At 38.7% G+C, this 19,199-nt stretch overlaps 3 protein-coding genes and 1 long non-coding RNA gene across 5 annotated transcripts in view; 2 read left to right on the forward strand and 2 right to left on the reverse strand.

Annotated features, from left to right (window-relative positions):
• The window catches only part of LOC309510887 (uncharacterized protein), a 32,124-nt gene extending 30,528 nt beyond the window's left edge, over positions 1-1,596 (reverse strand). Inside the window, exon 1 of the mRNA XM_082185863.1 lies at positions 1,576-1,596. The gene's annotated coding sequence lies outside the window, so the exon portion shown is untranslated. The remainder of the gene's footprint in view (positions 1-1,575) is intronic.
• LOC309511010 overlaps positions 1-19,199 on the forward strand; it is a 295,833-nt gene that overhangs the window by 76,190 nt on the left and 200,444 nt on the right. The window lies entirely within an intron of this gene.
• Positions 4,500-19,096, reverse strand: cd164l2 (CD164 sialomucin-like 2). 2 transcript variants are annotated; one of them, XM_082186021.1, is made up of 8 exons: positions 18,904-19,096; positions 18,452-18,740; positions 8,186-8,287; positions 7,403-7,510; positions 6,098-6,175; positions 5,965-6,000; positions 5,719-5,860; positions 4,500-5,591 (listed from the first exon to the last, which is right to left on the reverse strand). In XM_082186021.1, the coding sequence occupies exons 3-8, from the start codon at positions 8,259-8,261 to the stop codon at positions 5,576-5,578; spliced, it is 456 nt and encodes a 151-aa protein (XP_082042147.1). In that variant the 5' UTR covers positions 8,262-8,287; positions 18,452-18,740; positions 18,904-19,096; the 3' UTR covers positions 4,500-5,575. The 2 variants fall into 2 exon arrangements, with proteins under 2 accessions (XP_082042147.1, XP_082042148.1); XM_082186022.1 differs by lacking the exons at positions 18,452-18,740; positions 18,904-19,096 and having other exon boundaries at positions 8,186-8,888.
• On the forward strand, positions 10,969-15,559 carry gpr3 (G protein-coupled receptor 3). The gene is made up of 2 exons (XM_082185963.1): positions 10,969-12,507; positions 13,880-15,559. The coding sequence occupies exon 2, from the start codon at positions 13,882-13,884 to the stop codon at positions 14,863-14,865; it is 984 nt and encodes a 327-aa protein (XP_082042089.1). The 5' UTR covers positions 10,969-12,507; positions 13,880-13,881; the 3' UTR covers positions 14,866-15,559.

The following is a 19,199-nucleotide window of genomic DNA, read 5'->3' on the forward strand; positions in this document are numbered from 1 at the left end:
AATCCACCATTCATTTCAGAAGGATGATTTCAGCTGTGGTGTCTTTGTGATGCTGGTAAATAGAAGGGGGGAAAGTGGTTTACATAAACATTGTTCCCACCTTTTCCCATATGAGACTATTAATGTTCACCGCTCTCCTTCTAGATAGCCAAGCAGGTGGTGGAACACTTTCCGAAAATTCCTGAGAGCCTCAATATAACACCCAGCATATAACACCCTCTTACCTGTTGACTATTTGTTTAAAGTGTAAACAAGGTTTTTCACAAATATTTGTAATAATTCCAACAGTTTCTGAATAAATCTAACAGCATGCCCTATTTTCTTCCTAGATTCATTGTAAACTATGCCAGAGGTGGTATCATGTCGAGTGCCACCAGAAGAATGACCATGGTTTTGTGCTTTGTGTCTGTAAGTTAAGTTAGAGAAGCTGAAAGTGTGTTTAAATTGTAAAATGAAAAAAAAATAAAAATGTATGGAATATTTTATTTCTTATACAAATACTTTAAACTTTTCTGTTTGAGTTTCATATTCTTGTGGCCTTCTTACGGTTGTCTTCTGTTGGACTTTTATGTTGACTTTTACTGTATGCATTGTTTAAAATGCACACGTGCATTTGTGAGGGTTAAATCAATATTTCTGGAGATTTTGCTTCGATTATTTTTATTATGAATATGAATTTACCATTTATAAATGGTTGTTACACTTTGAGCTGTAGCATGCAGAGTAGTAAAAAAGGAAGTAAACCCAGCAAGTTTTGGAGCAATGTATTTCACTATATAAAATCTGAGGTATCTATATAACAGCATTGCACATCAGATAGATGACAAAACCCAAGCTATGCACGGTGTCCTTTGGAGGGTGCTTAATAACATTCAAGTGGTTTGTTGTTAATTTGTGTAAACATTTTGAAACTTCAAGGTGCATCTAGGAGATTATATGTCCTCTAAATTACACTTAACACCTTTAAACTTAAGTCACATTGTCACATGTGGCTTTAGAACACGCAGGGAACGATCTTTACTAACTCAGAAGAGCATACATAGTTTAATATGTTACAAATATATCCTCTCTTTCTCTTGTTTCTTTAAGAACAGACACAGTGTCCTTGAATGTTATCTGAGGGAGAGCATGAACAGAGTAACTCCTCACTTTTGTAAACTTTCTCATTATATTCACTGTGTATCCTTTATTCACTGTGTTCCTTATATCTTTCATGATTATAATTTTTTAATAATGTAATAATTTACTCACCCTCAAGCCAAATTCAAACCTGTATGAATTTCTTTCTTCTGCTGAACACAAAAGAAGATATTTTGAAGAATGTCGGTATAACCAAACAGTTGATGAACCCCATTGACTTTAATAGTATAGAGATTGGAGAGAAAAAAATATTTCTGCTTTTGTGTTCAGCAGAAGAAAGAAATTCACAGGTTTGGAAGTAAAATTACAGAATTAACATTTTTGGGTGAACTATCTCTTCAACAAAGTTCGGAAGGAACACGTTCAAATGATCTATCATATCAGCACTAGAGGAGGCCTAATATATGTATTAATACACACACATAGTCGACTCACCTAAGTTCCTCAACAGTTTTCTGCATCCCTACTATCGGCATGGTTTCAATCCCAGCCTAATTTCGATCTCTGAGCTCATTTTCTCTGATTATCTGTAAGTGTGAACTTGTGAAAGCTTGTATGTTTTGCAATCTCTCGAGGGGAGGTTGATGCTCACTGCTGTTCTTGTTGCAGACATTTTGTTGCAAGTGGTGTTAAAACCACAATCACTTAGTCTGTGTGACTGATGATGAACAAAGAGACGTTTAAGAAAGTTTAGTGGATAATGTCTTGGTCCTTCCTATCACATGCATGCATGGCCTATAAATGTTTTCATGCATTTTAGCAGATATTTCTCCTTCAGAGCGCCGTCTTTATCCATACTTATACATCCTCGTCTGTCCAGCCATTAGTTGAACTAAATACTTAATTTAATTTTCATTTTGCTTTTACAACTTTTATGCTAATTTGTTTTTATATTATCATACTTATCACACGTATAACCCCTGTACTTTAATTACCTTCATGCATTCAGCACACTTCTCTTCAAAGCAACTTGTAATTCTTATAAATCGTTTGCCTGGATTACACTGCATCAGTGCCATAATTTAAATGTAATATTATTTATCATATACTGAATTTATTTGAGTTTTCTTGTAAGACTGATACAGCTTTATGCCATTTATTTTAAACCTTGTTGGATTTTGGCATGATTAATAGAGTACTTTTGATGTTGAATCATTGCAGAGGTCAGCTGTCAGAGAGAATGTGTTTGCCGATTATTAGCAGCCGTCTGCATCCGTCTAGACGAGTCTTACACCTCCACCCAGTGAGCAAGAACAAGAGACATCTGCACAGCTGAAAGAGAAGACATGCTGATGAAAAACTGAGGATGAAAAATAGTTCTCTTTATAAGGAATACATTAATAACAAATGAACTTTGAGTAAGTAAATAATAATCAAACTTTAATAATTGAGTAGGCTACGATGTTGAAATGAAATGAGTAAAAAAAAAAAAAATCAGACTTTGAGTCTGGGAGATCTGAGTGTAATAATCTCCTTTAGCAGAGAGCAAGAAGATAGACAGCAGAAGTGAATACAGGAAAACTTCACAAACCTGTGTTTATGCCAGATAAGAAAAGGTCAAATCTAGACTTATCCATAATGTCATATGGCTAGGTCAGTGTGACCGGTCAAATGCTTCAGCTCTAGATAGAGAAAAAATGTAGACAGACAGTTTTGTGGTTTTGACACCTTCAGAACAAAGACATCAAAGAGAGCACTCTCAACAAGCCGTCTTACAAGCACTGCTTCTGGAAAAGTACACCTAGTACCCTGCGTCCAATATCTAACAAAAACACCAGTAAGATATATCTCTTATATGTGAACATGTGAGCATTCATACAGCCACTGATAGTGATCTAGAGCAAGACATCGGGGGTTTTGCTGCATGCTGTAGGCTACCTTTAGTGTGGTGGGGGAAGTTTGAATGTCTCATATATTTGTTGTTTTAGTCACATGGTCAAGGAAAGGATAAAAGAAGATTGTAACTGTGACATTTCTTCTTCTGGCTCTGCTTTAAGATTATCTTCCTTTCTACATGAGCTTAGTCTTCCTGGACAACATGCGTTCATATCCATATCAGACTCAAGACCTCAATGGCATTTTTCAACACTTTCTTTCTATTTCTCTCCTTCTTTATCTCTCGGGTAACATTCCACAATGAATGTGTATTAGCCTACATCTATTAACTGTAACTGTTATTATGTTAATTTTATTTTTAATTTTGGTAATTCCTTTGTGTGCTTTTGTCATTCCATTTATTTTATTTTTTATACTGCTATTTAGATTTTTTTTTTTCAGTTTCAGTATTAGTTAGTTTTATTTCCAGTTAATAATTTTAGAGCTTCAACTTAAACTTATTTTAGTTTATTTATAGGCATCATAGGCAAGTTTTTCAACTAATATTTGTATTTTATTTAATTTCAGCTTAAAGGAACACACCGACTTTTGGGACTTTAGCTTATTCACCGTATCCCCCAGAGTTAGATAAGTCCACACATACCCTTCTCATCTCCGTGCGTGCCGTAACTCTGTCTGACGCACCCACCGCTAGCCTAGCTTAGCACAAAGACTGGAGGTAAACGGCTCCAGCTAGCATACTGCTCCCAATAAGTGACAAAATAACGCCAACATTTTCCTATTTACATGTTGTGATTTGTATAGTCACATCGTGTACAAATAACAAGGTCACATGAGACACAGCCATCCTCTAACCCTGCGTCAGACAGAGTTACAGCACGCACGGAGATGAGAAGGGTATGTATGAATGGAATTACCTAACTTTGGGGATACGGTGAATAAGTCCCAAAAAGTCGGCGTCTTCCTTTGTTACAGAAGTCATTGATAATAACCCTGTCTTGATGCAATATTAATTGCAATGAAATAGTCACATATGCTCTCCCCCATATATTGCTATTTAACGGCACTTATTTCCAATGTTGGTATAAGTAGCAAAGGCTGGTAATAGATGAGAAATGTAAAATATCATCATGCTGATAACGTTTCTTTATTCATTTGGCAATCCTGCAGCCCGAGTCACTGTAAGGAAACCACTTCAAGAATATGCGAGTGTGTGTGGATTTAATGTGTGTGTGTGTGTGTGTGTATGGTAAGTGTGTAAAATGTGTGTCTGTAAATCCAACACAGGTGAATGAGAGAAGAAGCCTAATGTGAGAAGATGAAAACTTGAAATTCAGACTGTCATGTGCACTGTAAACATGTCCTGCTAAATTTATGGTAATATATATATATATATATATATAAAGAATGTTTCGGGCATTACAGAAAAAATATATATAAAAGCTTTTTATTAGAATACTATACTTGAGGGGGTTGTAAAATTAAAGTAGGCTGGTGAAATTTATGTTGAAAGTGGATTAAAGAGAAAATAGCTGGAGGACCATTTCAGATATTGTCAAAAACACACAGTGTTTTATTAATAATGCATAATCCTGGCTCATTAATATCCTTAATAGTATTGGAGGTCAACAAGGAGCAGCTTAAAGGGATAGTTCACCCAAAAATGAAGATCCTGTCATCATTTACTCACCCTCATGTTGTTCCAAACCTTTATGAGTTTCTTTCTTCTGTTGAACACAAAAGGAGATATTTTGAATGGCTACCCGTCAAATGTTTGATTACCAACATTCTTCGAAATATCTTCTTTTGTGTTCAACAGAAGAAAGAAACTCATACAGGTGCTTAAGTTGAGGGATGTTCTTCTGAGAAGATTCAGCCACTCTTTACACACCTCACACCACAGGAAGATCTGATCAAATAATCTGTAGAATCATCAAGATAATCGGGACTTTACCTAGGATTGTCAGAAAGGGAGAATAGGGTCCAAAATCTTCCCCAATATCTTGTGTTGGTTAATAACTGCATTCTACTGACACCTATAGGATTAATGCTGTATAACATCCCAGAGTCTATATACTTTATTGCGTCATTATTCATAAAGGAATAATAAACTCAGTGCTACATGAGTCCAGGTGACTAACTACAAAACATAACATTTAATAAAAAGCAAATAAAAGGGCATGCAATTAATTAATCAAAATATGAAACAGAATAGTTCAACAATCTTTCAAATCAATATAACAAACAGAAACGGAGCCAAACCAAAGAGATTTAAATCACCTTAAACATATATGAACACACACCATCATAAACCTACATTCAAATGTGAATAATCCTCTAATGTATTTCTCATATCACGTCTATATTGTTTTCTTTCCACATTTCTCTCTTATATACACACACAAATATAGTTTTTGTCATTCAAGAACTGGTGATAATTTTAACCAAAGCATTTAAAAGGTTAATAATGTTTTAGGACCATCAAAAAGAGAAACCAGTGTCTATAGACTTCTCGCTAATGCAACATCGATTCCCTTGAATATCTGCTTCTCTTTATGTTTTGTTTTGTAATTTCCTCTCTCATTCACGACTCCTTTTCTCACTGAGGTTGATCACTGTAAGAGAAGGAGAAAACAGTTACTGATCTACAGAACAAATCACTCTGCATGTGCATGCCCTACACACTGCATTAAATATTGAAGGACAAAATTTCACTTAATAAATGCATATGATATTGCTCACATAGTTTCATAGGTGCTGTCTTTCGTTTTGAGGAAGCGCATGGCAAAAAAAGCCCCAGCTTGCAACACCAACACCAGGATGATTCCCCCAATGAAGCTGGACAGGTCAAATGATGCTTGAGAGAACTCAGGGCTCGTGGTATCTGTGTGTGAGAGTGTGTAAAGACAGAGAATGAAAAAGAGAATTCAGTAAACAACAAAAACATAGACATGTGAGGATATATACAAGGAAAATGAAATGCCTAACCTTTGCCTCCACCATCGGCGGACCCACCATCTGCTGCTATAATAGACAAAACATACATATCAACACACTCCTTTTATAAAACATTCATTTGCAAATGTACCACGCAGGTTGTGATTATCAGTTTGTTGCTCACTTTGACACATGCCGGTCTCATTGTAGACAGAGCAGCCTCCAGAGTCTTCAGTGTCAGACATGCATCTTGTGTCATTTCCTGAAAATTAAACACATTTTTTACACTTTAAGGCAAGCCTACGAAGTTAGCAAATATACAGTACACAGGGAAGGAGGCCAGAGGACGACTTCTTCTTTTTTAATGGATGTCAATGGAGGAGAGGCTTTGCTACACTTAACAACCTGCTTTTGTAGGAAAACAGCTTCAACATGTTTGCCATTAAACATTCGTTTTGGATTGATCTATTTTAAGAGTTTACGCAGAAAAAATGCTATTGTATAAGATAAGTTGCGGACTATTTTGCGACAGGTATGACTCCATTTGCGGCATTTCTCATTAATTTCTATGGCATCCGCAAACAGTGATTGACTGTCGCACAACTCTGAGAGAAATTCAATGACGTCAAGGCTGTAATGTGATTGGTTATCAAGGTTGGCCGTTATGCTTTGTCCAATGGGCAGCACTACCCTAAAACACGTCCTTAAAGGGATAGTTCACCCAAAAAAAATTATTTTGTCATTACTTACCCTCAAGTTATTCCAAACCAGTATGAGTTTCTTTTTTTTTTTTTTGGCTGAACACAAAAGAAGATATTTTGAGGAATGTCTGTAACCAAACAGCTGATGATCCCATTGACTTCCATAGTAGGCCATGGAAGAAAAATAAATAAATAAATACTATGGAAGTCAATGGGGACCATCAACTGTTTGGTTACAGACATTATTCAAAATATCTTCTTTTTGTTTTCAGCAGAAGAAACTCATACAGGTTTAAAACAAGTAAATGATGACAGAATTTGCATTTTGGGCGAACTATCCCTTTAAATTGTTAAGTTGTGTTTGCGTAAAGCTGGGTGAGTATAGGCAGCATGTAAGCCTATAGTTGTATTTTAGATATGGGTCTAAATGAGAGAGAGAAAGAGACTGTGTTACAGAAATGGTTGCCTTGGCAACAGAGCATGAATAGACTAAAAGATGCTACTTCTTGTTGAACATCTCTCCCTCTCTCCCTCTTTATGTCTCCCTTACACTTATTTCCAGGAGGGTGGATAATGGTGTTGAATTATTTACTGAGTCTGATGTCTGTGTGGACGGCAGCTGTAACTGCCTGCGTTTCAATAATTCACCGGGTTGTTCCTGAGCTCGCTCTCCGTGGCTCGGATCGCATGTCCGTCACTGGGATCCTCTGTATGTATGTGTGCATAAACAACAGAGACATTGCACCAGAGAATACATTCAAACTCATATGCGACATGTGTTCTTTTACCGTCATTACAGCTTTGCCAGACACATCGAGTCAGGTTGAGGGCCGGGTCTCCGCTGATGCAGCCATCACACGAGTCAAACTGAGAACAGTCCCCAGTGGCCGAATCATCTGGCAATCCATCAAGAGATAAAAGATGTAAGCTTATATTCTCACCTGCTCACATAACACTTCATCCCCTGGTTTCACAGACAAGGCTTAAGGCTTAACGCATGTTTTAACTGAAAGCAACTTGCACTGATCCTAAAACATGTCAGTGCTATTGTTTTGTCTCAAGATGCACACCAGTAATGTTGTATTTAAGGCATATTGAACTAAGGCCTAATCCTGGCTTAATCTAAACCCTGTCTGTGAAACCAGGCCCTTACGTTTGAGAGGGAAGTTAGAAATGTTATCAATTAAGCAAGACATGCTAATTGCTAAAAAACAATCTCTTAATCATTTTGAGTCTCATTCAGCAGTAAACACTCAAATGCAACTGAACAAAACAGACTTTTTTTTATTTTATAAAGGCTTAGTGACTAAATTTGAGCAAAACTCTGCAATCTCAAAAATTACAAAGATTAGAGTATTGTTTTAAAAATACTATTTTAAGCTATTACTAACACTTCTAGTTCATTTCTTATAAATATAATGATTAAAATAAAAGTTTAATCAAAGTTGCAATTGGATGTCATGGCTGAGAGACATCAGAGAAAGATAATTCACGGATCAAAAGATATTTAAGGGAAAACGATATTTAAAGTTAAGATTCTTCAGCATACATATACAAACTTCTACACGTACCTGATTGTTGTGAATTGGTTATAATAACCTGCGTTACAAGTACAATCCCACAGAGTGCGGCCGACACACACCTCATCCTCGACAAATCGACAATGATTCCACCTATAATAATGAATCAGTCTAACTTATAGTCAGACTTACTCAGCTGAACAAGCCAACAGGTTGAAAGTGAAAACCTGATGAACTAAGAAACTAAGAACTGAGAAACACACAAATAACTTTTCCTCACCCCAGAAAAAGCCTAAAACTAAAAACTTAAAGAGTAGGAGTCATAAACGCACACGTGCCTTGTCAAGCTAACATCCAGTCCTAAATGTCTGTGTCCTCCAGATGAGAGGTCGTTGTGAACTGTGAGGAGTTTGTGTGTGTGTGTGTGTGTGTGTGTGTTGACGTCATGCACAGGGACTGGAAGGTGTGTAATGTGAGACAGGTAACATGGCAACCAAATGGCAAATGACCATGTCTTGATATCCACACCACTGAAGAAATTTTGCCTTTTCACAAGCAGAGTGCAGAAATGTGTCCCACCCCACCCGACAGATTCAGGTCCATACTGGTTCTGTCCCCCTCCTTTCTGTCCGTCTATCTCTCTGGGGGCCCAGAAAAGCTTTGGGGATACAGTTGTAATTTGTAGCGTAAGGGTAAAACACTGTGTGGATGCCTATGGCCTATTTATATATTTAATATAACACACAAACACAGACCAAAAGGGAAAAGAAAAAAACACAAATGATGGTCAACAGGAATGTCTCAGTATTTATATGTTTCAAAATATACAAAAATGGCCAAAATATATGGCTAATGTAGATTTTAACATAAATATATTTTATTTTCAATAAGTTTTAGTTACTTAAATGTATTTTTTGGCCATTTTTGAGTATATTTTAATTCTATTTCTATTTATACTGTCCAATATATATGTATATGTCGGCCGATAAAAGCAATTATTTATTGGCCATCAGCTGATTATATCGTGTCAATCAACAGGGCGTGGAAAGACGTGTCAAATTATCCAATATTCACAGTTCATTAGTAAACTAAAAACACTAGAGGAGGGTATTTGCTGTTAATTATGTATGTTTGAATAAATTTGTCATGATGACAAGTGTTTAAAACTACCTCATGTGCAACTGAGTTGTATACAAACTTTTCTTTTATTAGTGTAATTATTATATCAGAAAATAAATAGCATTTGCATATAATAGCTATAATATTATATTAATGTACCAAATGAGAGGGTTCCCTGTATAATTTACGGTTGGGAGAGATTTTTTTTCCTTAAGAAAATCAAACTGTTGGTATCTACAGATATCATTCTGAATTATCGGTTATTGGTATTGATGAGAAATATTGCATTGTTGTATCTCTATATTTTTTTACCCCCTGAAGTGCATTTTGTTATATATTTTGGCATTTGAAGGTTTAAGCAAACGGTATACTTTTTTGCAACATATATTTGGTGTATTTTTTAAAAGTATTTTAGTCCGATTTTTTTTTTTTTTTTCTGTGTGGAAGGACATGGCTCAGAGTCGGAGAGACGGAGACTTTGACTCAGTTACGTAACAAGTTCCCCTTTCTCTATCCCTCTGCATCCTCACCGTCCTCCAGGATGATCATTACAGTCACAACTTCATGAACTCAGCAGAGGAGGTGATGATGTCATGAATGTGTAGGTGCAGGAGGTCATGCTTATGTAGGAGGAAGCAGTCGCCACTATCAGTGCACATCATCTCACACATCTGGGATCTTTGCACATCAGGTCAGCATTTGTGCAAACCCACCGTTCAATTAAAACCCACTGAGAATCTCACAATCACTCTGTAAACCAAGTTGTGTGAATAGAGAGACAGAGAGAGAGAGAGAGTGAGAAAGAGAGAGAGAGAGAGACAGGGCAAGAGAGAGAGCGAGAGAGAGAGAGAGAGAGAGAGAAACAGGGCGAGAGAGAGAGAGAGAGAGAGAGAGAGAGAAACAGGGCGAGAGAGAGAGAGAGACAGAGAGAGAGAGAGACAGAGAGAGAGAGAGAGAGACAGAGAGAGAGAGACAGAGAGAGAGTGGGCGTCCTCCTCTTGGGAGAACTAAAGGTGCAGAGATAAAGCCGCGCATGCGCTCTGCAGATATTAGGTAACTGGGAGAAATTCCGCAGTACACCCCCCACCACACACACACACACACACACACACACACACAGACTTCCCGCCGAAACCGAGGACAAGGAGATACAACGCTAGAATGTTAAATAGTGTCTGTACTCTTCTATTCCTCTCATGAATGAGCTTCTGCTGTGTGTGTGCTCGCTGCAGACTGACACATGAAGCTCATTAGGCCAATGATGCTTTATTGCTCATTACGTAGATTGTTACTAAACGGATTTGTACAGGTTTGATAAAGCGAACACTAAAGGTGCACCCAGAAGGAAATCCTGGAAAACTGTTCGCTGTGTTTAGGACATGCTGCAGTTGTTAGTCTTGTTGGTGTATTCTAATGTATTTCGGTTGATTCGGTGATTTCAAATAATATTAGATTTTGTTAATTCTGATGTATTTGTTATTATATATTTTTTTTTCAGTGTAACTAATTTATAGCTGGTCTAACCTAGTAATAAGCTGGTGTAAACTTGTAGACTATATTGTGCCAACAAACCAGCTATAATACATACTCCCGGTTTCACAGACAAGGCTTAAACTAGGCTGTTTATAACTGAAGGCAACTTGCACTGACATCTTAAAATATGTAAATGCCATTGTCTTTAAAATATGTCAATGCCATTGTTTTGTCTCAAGATGCACAGCAGAAATGTTTTTTTCTAAGGCATGTTTATAGGAATATCCTAATTGAACTAAGGCCTAATCTTGGCTTAGTCGATGACCAAAAGATAAAAATACATTCCATAACAGCTTAAGGTAGCCAACCAATTTATGTTTTAAACAGTGCCAGCTAATTTCCAGCTTAAACCAGTAAGAAAGCAGCTATCATGTTCCACAGCACAGCTGGATGTTTCCCGCAAACAGGGTATAGTCAATCATAGCATTTCTTAAAAACAGGTTTGCTTGACAGATCATTCAGTATGTATCATCACCAGTCAGTATCTTAAGTGGGTTCTACTTTATTTTAAGGGGTCATTGTTACAGTGTAATTATATATTTAAGTACTGAGTAATATTAAGCAACTACATGTACTTACTATAGGGTTATGGTAGGATTAGGATTTGGTTGAGGGTTAGTTGCATGTAATTATGCATAGCTTACTGTTATTACTATGGTAAGTGCATGTAACATGTAACAAGGACACTGTAAAATAAAAGTGTTCCCTTGAATTCCTCCAGCTGGTGACCACCGGAAGCCCTTTTATAGAGAACAGGAGAGTTTCCCCGTTTTGTAGCGCGCGCCCACTCGCTTCATTGACATGCAGAGCCACGCGAGCACTGCGACGCCCACGCGCCGAATCTGCCGGGAAGCGCCATAATCTCCTTCATCTGCAGGGAAATTATGTCATAGCTCAGCTGTATAACCTTCAGGCATCCGAACAGCAGCATATTATAATAAATGTTCAATTAGGCAGCTGTGTGCGTACGTGCATGCGACATGATACATTTAGCTTAGTCAAGGTTATATAGATGAACACATGGGATTTTATGAAAGCAATAATCGTGTCACGCACCCCAATAGTGCGGCACAACTGACGTCACCATCAAGTTTTTCAGCACCATGGACAGCAGTGACTCACTCTCACACTCACTCTCCATCACACTTACTCGGACACGCGCATGCAAAACACACCCTTGCTGCGTGCATTATGTGTGCTGTGCTGTGCTGTGTGTGTTAGTCAACTAGTTGTAATATTTAAAGATTTTTAAGAAAACCCTGACTGTGTCTTTTGGTTCACGCAAGGGCTGCCTTTAACAAGGCCAATTGATTACTCTCTGTCCTTTCTCTCTCCCTCCCTCTCTCTCTCTCTCTCCCGCCGTCGCAGTGGGCGGGGTGAAAAACTGCGGTATTTTTATGAATGAAAAAAGCTACGACAGAGGCTGGTGTGCCTGCGAGTCTCCTGATTGGTCAACCGGGGCAGAATCGCCCGTCATCATCGTAACTGACGTCATGGGGGACTCAGTGAGGGTATAGCTCTCTGCCCACCGGAGCCGAGTGTTATACAGAAGCGCTGGAAACACCGAGCACAGCTGAGCTTCGCCAGAAGAGCCACATATCTTCTTCACAAGACCTGGATTTTCACGCGTCTCAGCGGATCCCTGTTATTCACTGGCGGCTCGAGCTCAGATTTCTGCTGGATGCTGGCGTGAAGAAGTGTCCGCTTTGCAATCTTCCTCCGTAAGTGTGTTTTATGCATCTTTATCTACTATGTGAAACATTGTTACATTTTAGTTGACTAGCTGTGTTTTCAGAAATGCCACTGTGAAAATACAGCGAGATTATTGAATGCATTATTATTACAGGATTGCATTGGTGCTTGTGTATTTTACATAACCGTGTATGTTAAACCAATCAGCTTGAACTTCAAAACGGTGATTCCCATGCGCGCGCGCGTGTAACCCCACAGGATTCAGGGGATAGACTTGAAAATATTTCAGTTTATTATAAACCTACAAAACCTACTGAAATAATGACTCGTGTGTCATGTGAGAGAAAAAGATTTCAGTTTTTGTTAGATTTAGCTGCAAAGAGGATGGGAAACATTGCTTTGAAATAGATGGATTATATGGAAATAGGGCCTCAAGTTTAAAATCAGCCTTTCCATGAATAATGTAAATGTAAAATGTTACCAACAATACCAAGGTAACACTAAAATAATGCAATATGCAGTGAAAAAAACAAACAAACATAAAATGTAACATATATATTGGGTATATATTAAAGGTATAGCGGAGGATCTTTCCAAATTTTAGATAAGACCCGCCCTCTCCACTTTTTGAAAAGTTTGATTGATTCACCAGAATGATTGACAATTAGGAGGACCAATAGTTTAGACTACCCACCAGGAAGTAAAACATCCTCCGCTATACCTTTAATGTACCCAATATACAGATACAAAAATGTATAAGAAATATTAATATTTTATTATATTATTTTATATAATATAGCTGACATCAAAGACTTTTATAATTTTAGGGAAATGTACCATGCTGTCCACAAAAAATAATTAGGCTACTTTGATAATAATAAGAATTTTTTTTATAGCAGCAAATTATCATATTAGAATGATTTCTGAAGGGTCATGTGACACTGAAGACTGGAGTAATGATGCTGAAAATTCAGCTTTGAATCACAGGAATAAATTACATTTTAAAATATATTCAAGTAGAAAACAGTTCTTTTAAATTATAATAATATTTCACAGTATTTCTGTTTTTACTTTATTTTTGATCAAATAAATGCAGCCTTGGTGAGCATAAAATATAGTAGTAGTGTATATTATATTATATTATATGTTTCAATGCAGAATTCATGCATATATTATAATTCAATATTATTTTTACATTAAAATCTAAATGTTTTAATGTAGGAAAGTGTTCATTTGTGAGCATCTCGAGCAGACTCTGCATGTTGTTAACAGTTACTCTGCGTGTCATGATGAGGTCAGGGGTCAAGGACAGGGTTCTCAGTGCATGAGCTCTAGTGCTGAACATGTGACAGTCTCCCCGCTGTGGATTGCGTGACTAACCCTTCTCTCCCTCCCCCACAGAAATGGCCCTGAACAACTCTGAAGTGGGTTTAGAAGTCATCTTGGCGATGGACCAACTCCTGGAGCTCACCTCGTCCAACGTGACCCCTAAACCCCTGGAGCCCACGGCAGCGTTGACCCCGTGGGACGTGGCCCTGTGCGTATCAGGAGCCGTGATCTGCTGTGAGAACGCCATCGTCGTGGCCACCATCTTCTCCTCGTCCTCTCTGCGGGCTCCCATGTTCCTGTTAATCGGCAGCCTGGCGTGGGCCGACTTCCTGGCAGGGGCGGGGCTTCTTCTACACTTCCTGTCCCGTCGGTGCGTTTACTCGGAGGCTCTCGAGCTGGGAAGTGTGGGTCTGTTGGTGAGCGCGCTCAGTGCGTCGGTGTTCTCTCTGTTGGGAATCACCCTGGACCGGTTCCTCTCGCTGCACCGCGCGCTGACTTACGGATCGCGTCGCACAAACACGCAAACACTCTGCGCTCTGGCCGTCGGCTGGACTTTTGCGGGTCTTCAAGGAGCTCTACCTGCGTTGGGCTGGAACTGCTTGCATGATGGAGAATCCTGCAGCGTGCTTCGACCTTTGACCCGAGTGCACCTGGCGACTCTATGCGGAGGCTTTCTGCTGACCTTAGCCGTAATGCTGCAGCTGAACGCCCGAATCTGCAGCGTCGTGCTTCGCCACTCGCATCAGATCGCCCTCCAGAGGCACACACTCCCGTCCGCTCGCACACACACGCGCCGTCGGGTTCACACACTCGCGCTCATCCTCACCACGTTCGCCAGCTGCTGGATGCCCTTCGCCTTGTACGGGCTTCTGGCCGACGGGTCGTCGCCGGCTCTCTACACGTACGCCACGCTGGTTCCGGTCACTGGAAACTCTCTGCTGAACCCTCTGATCTATGCCTACAGAAACACACACATCCAGAGAGTGCTGCGACAGGCCTGCTGCTGCTGTCTGCCTAACACACCCAACAAACACACACACACCCCCAGTGATGTCTGACACTCCAGAACAATCAGAACACACTTCAGAAGATTCTATGGTGCCATTAAAGATTGCGTTTCACATCTTATGTCTGTTCCTGTTTGGGAACGTCACTGTGCCGGTTGCCAAATCTCCTGTCTGAAAAGCTACCGTGACCACTGTCAGTGACCTGATCTACTCTGCATTATTTGATTTCATTCTAAAAGGGTTTATGTAGCAGTGTTTGTTTTATTTTTGATTGAGAAAACTGCCACTGTATCCTTTTAGCTAGTTGCCAACTAAAGGGGTTCATGCAGAAACTCTCCCGTCCGCTTTAACGTCTCAGATTTGTGCCTCATTTTGTGTCCTCTGAAGTTCAGAGTTACTGATGGAATCAAAATCATTTGCACTTTACGACAATGACTTGACTGAAACTTGATTGAATTTCGTTTGTTTTTAACAATCAAAATGATTTGCCGTTTTGTTATTCTGACTGATGTTTTTTATACTTCATAAATGTCTCGTTTGCACTTAAAATGTATTAATGTTGCACAAAATGTCCAAATGTATGAGTGAATGTTTTATTGTTGAAATGAGATGTTTTATGGAATATGTTTATAAATAATAAATTGTAACTTTTGTACATTTTCTGTCGTGTTTTTTGCAAGTATTTTTATTATATCAAAAGTGAGAAAGTGTGTGGTTTTAACTTCATTTAAAAATTAATCCAAAGAAATTGGGTATGAATCAGGGTTATAGGCTGACTAAAACCATAAAAAACATCTGAAATAACTGAAATACTTGAAATAAAATATGAAATAAATGTATTTTATTTTTAGCTAGTTGCCAAGATTGCAAACATTTTTCAGTTAATTTAGCTTAAATTGATCAAATAAATAAATAAAACTGAAATAAAAACTATATATAGGCTACATTACAAAAAAATGCTAAAACATAAAATTTCTTAATCTTTAAGTAAAAAAATTACAAATTCTAGAAATTAATAAAAACTATAATTGCTCAGCAATACTAAAAGAACACTGCTAAGAATATCTAGAACTGAATTACATGGTTTTTAACCATCTGCAACAGTAAAAATCAACCTAGTGTCATATTTATTGTGCGTCAGATATTTTTACTAAATGTGCTGCTGATACTGAGTAGGACACGTAAGGCCCGTTCACACCAAGAATGATACCTATAGCAAACACTACCAACACCACACTTAAACATTCTGTTTATTATAATCTCCCGCTGCCGTTTTGTCATCTGCCACTTTAAAGGTTCAGAAAGCGATTTCTGAGAAACGCTGTTGAAAGTGGAGCAGACCTGAGCACCAAAACACACATGTAGCCAATCAGTATTAAGGGGCGTATAGACTCATTAGGGGGGGAGATGCCTGAGTTGCATAGCGTGTTTGTGTATTTGGGGGCGGAGCTATCAAGATCTTTTGGACAGGGTCGTGTTTTTTCCCCTGGTGATTTTAATATCAACAGCGTTTCTCAGAGATCGCTAACTGCACCTTTAGCTCTTTCCCCGTTAGCGTTTATTTTTTTAAACAACGTGCATAAGCAATGGTTTTATCCAGGGCCCAAAACTAACTTTTTTCAACACCTGCCAATGGCTGTTAACTTAAGAAAATTTACCAGCCAGCCGCCATAAATATTTTTTAATGGCCATGAAACTGTTTTTGCAAAAACCGGCAGTAATGTCACCAAAATTTTAGATACCAGAGAGTACCAGTATTTGCCCGAGATGCAGCTTTCTAGGCGCACACTTTGGATGTGTGTGCTCATAAAATGAATGTAATTAAGGTCCCTTTAATGTCTTCTTGTGCTTGAATATTTAAATTGGCGGAAGATGCAGCTCAACTGTCCCGAGCATCGTTCACGTTTATTCAAGGTCATGTTCTCACAACATTTTATTTGTTAGGATTCATAAAAATGTTACCGGCCAACTGGTGATTGATTTTTTACTCGTATTTGGCGTTTGGCGAGTGTTAATTTTAGGCCCTGCTTTTATCGCTGGTTTCTGCTCCTTTTTTTGCCTGTGTTTTGATTTTGAGATTCTCTACTCTTTCAGAAGATGTGTAATAGCGCCCCCTACCGTAAAACAGTGAAAATACGGAAAGACGGAAAATTCTGAGTTAAATGCACGAGCTCTTTAAAGTTTGGTGGATTCCGATTGGCTGTCAGTGTCTTTCATTCATCAGCTGGAAAAAATATATATTCTGAAAGTAATTGCAATGATATTGTTCCTCGGTCGTTACAGCTGTGGTGTGGGCTTTAATATTATCATAGAATTAGAACGATTGTGTACAGAATTGAAACAATATACCAACGTCTAATCTTTTTAAATGATCTAGGGCCTCATTTATAGCCTGGTAATACCAGACTCTGCTACTTCGCTTTGCTTCATAGAGAGAGTCTGGAGTTCCGTAATAGAAAAACGTTTTCTTTACCGCCTGGGGGCGCTAGTCTGAAGCTTAAAATCATTGGTTACCCGTAAGCCAATCACATAACGTTTGGTTATGACGTGTGTTATGCGCCGGCTCAGCCGCATCTAACTTCCACTGTAAACACATGTATGATGCGAAAACAAAACCATCGAGCGAAATACCGGAGTGAACATGGCTGTGAACGACTTTTGCAGATTATGTGAAGTAAATCTACGCATCCACGGTACAATCAGCGTCTACGTCACGGCTATCAGCCCGCCCTCTGTTCGTTGATTGGCCGGCTGTTTTCAGGCCGGAGGAAAACGGAAAGCTATGACGCGGTCTCAGACTGAGTACAGAAGCGAAATGAAATTGAGCGGAAGTACGAAGTCTGTCGTAGTCAGGCTACCTCATTTATAAAACGTACAAAAATCCACGCGAACGTTCATAAAAACGGTCTTGGTCTTAACACGCGTAGCTACGCAGTTCCTGCCGCTCGCAATATTTATTTCAAGGATTTATACGTTGACTTCTGCTCTTTTTTATGTTAATGACATTAATTAGGGGCCGTTTACACACAATTTTACGATCATTTGCGATTTATACACAGAGGTGGACAGTAACAAAGTACATTTACTTGAAGTACACTTTTTGAGTATCTGTACTTTACTTGAGTATAATTTTTTCTGTAAACTTATCTGTAAACGTCAATCTGACATCAACCGGATTTTCATTTACAACGGTGAGTTGGTAGCCTGGGAAAACCCAGACAACTTCCAGCAAATTTAGATTTGCTCTGCAAGTAGTCTGGCAAAGAGCTCATTCAAGCCCATTTCTAATCCCTCGAAATCGCGGCACCAATCAGAAACGTTGGGGCGGGCTTTACACGATGACGATCGCTCTGATTGGTTTTAGGTCTATCCAATTGCGCCCAGAGGCATTTGAGCGACGTCCGTTGGTGGAGCGCAGCAACTTTTAAATGCATTATTGTATTAAAATTGCAAACACATGAGGACAGTCTCCATGAAAGACCCACTGGCAGATGAACGTGCTACTACATTTCTCTCCGAAACGGTAGGAAATTAAATTAGATTTAATAGAGGATTTTAACTGTGACAAGATGATTGACAGGGCAGTTTAAAGGGATAGTTCACTTTTGAAATTAATTTTTGGTATGTTTTAGCTTACCTCAAGGGCATCCAAGATGTAGGTGTCTTTTTTTCCGCAGTAGTTTCAATTTTGATATTTTTAGGTCAAACCGTTCTTGTCTGTCAGTCATATAATGCAGGTCGATGGTCACTGTCTCAAAGAGCATGCACAGAGTCCAAATTAAAACAATTACCCATCGTCCAAATTAAACAATTCCCCATCGTAAGTACACATTGATGGCCTAAGACACGAAACGAGCGGTTTGTGTGAGAAAACGAACAGTATTTATATCGTTTTTACCTCTTATACACAGCCATGTCGAAGTGATCTGATCTGACGTGTACGCAGACTGGTGCATAGATATATACACTAGATGTCGCCTTAAAGACATTCGTTGAATCGTTCCAATGAACTGCCGTAGACAAGGCGACATCTAGTGTGTATATATCTATGCACCAGTCTGCGTACACGTCAGATCAGATCACTTCGACATTTAATTTGGACTCTGTGCATGCTCCTTGAGATAATGACCATAGACCTGCATTATATGACTGACAGACAAGAACGGTTTGACCTAAAAATATAAAAATTGAAACTACTGCGGAAAAAAAGACATCTACATCTTGGATGCCCTTGAGGTAAGCTAAAACATACCAAAAATGTATTTCAAAGTGAACTATCCCTTTAAGTTACAGGATGCACACGACAGATCCGTCCGATAAAGATGACGAAGTAGTATGTCCCAAAGCTTGCCTACTTTTTTTGCTACACATTCAAAAGTAAATAC

This window comes from Leuciscus leuciscus (assembly GCF_965113295.1).
Source record: "Leuciscus leuciscus genome assembly, chromosome: 12".
NCBI lineage: Eukaryota > Metazoa > Chordata > Actinopteri > Cypriniformes > Leuciscidae > Leuciscus > Leuciscus leuciscus.

What these genes read in the sequence shown, in the direction of transcription:
- cd164l2 (XM_082186021.1), bottom strand. Translation starts at nt 8,261, where the DNA reads ATGAGGTGTGTGTCGGCCGCACTCTGTGGGATTGTACTTGTAACGCAG. An exon ending in CTGGCAAAGCTGTAATGACG is followed by an intron (nt 6,176 to 7,402) that starts GTAAAAGAACAC and finishes TTTAATTTTCAG; the next exon opens with GAAATGACACAAGATGCATG. An exon ending in TGAGACCGGCATGTGTCAAA is followed by an intron (nt 6,001 to 6,097) that starts GTGAGCAACAAA and finishes TGTCTATTATAG; the next exon opens with CAGCAGATGGTGGGTCCGCC.
- gpr3 (XM_082185963.1), top strand. Translation starts at nt 13,882, where the DNA reads ATGGCCCTGAACAACTCTGAAGTGGGTTTAGAAGTCATCTTGGCGATG.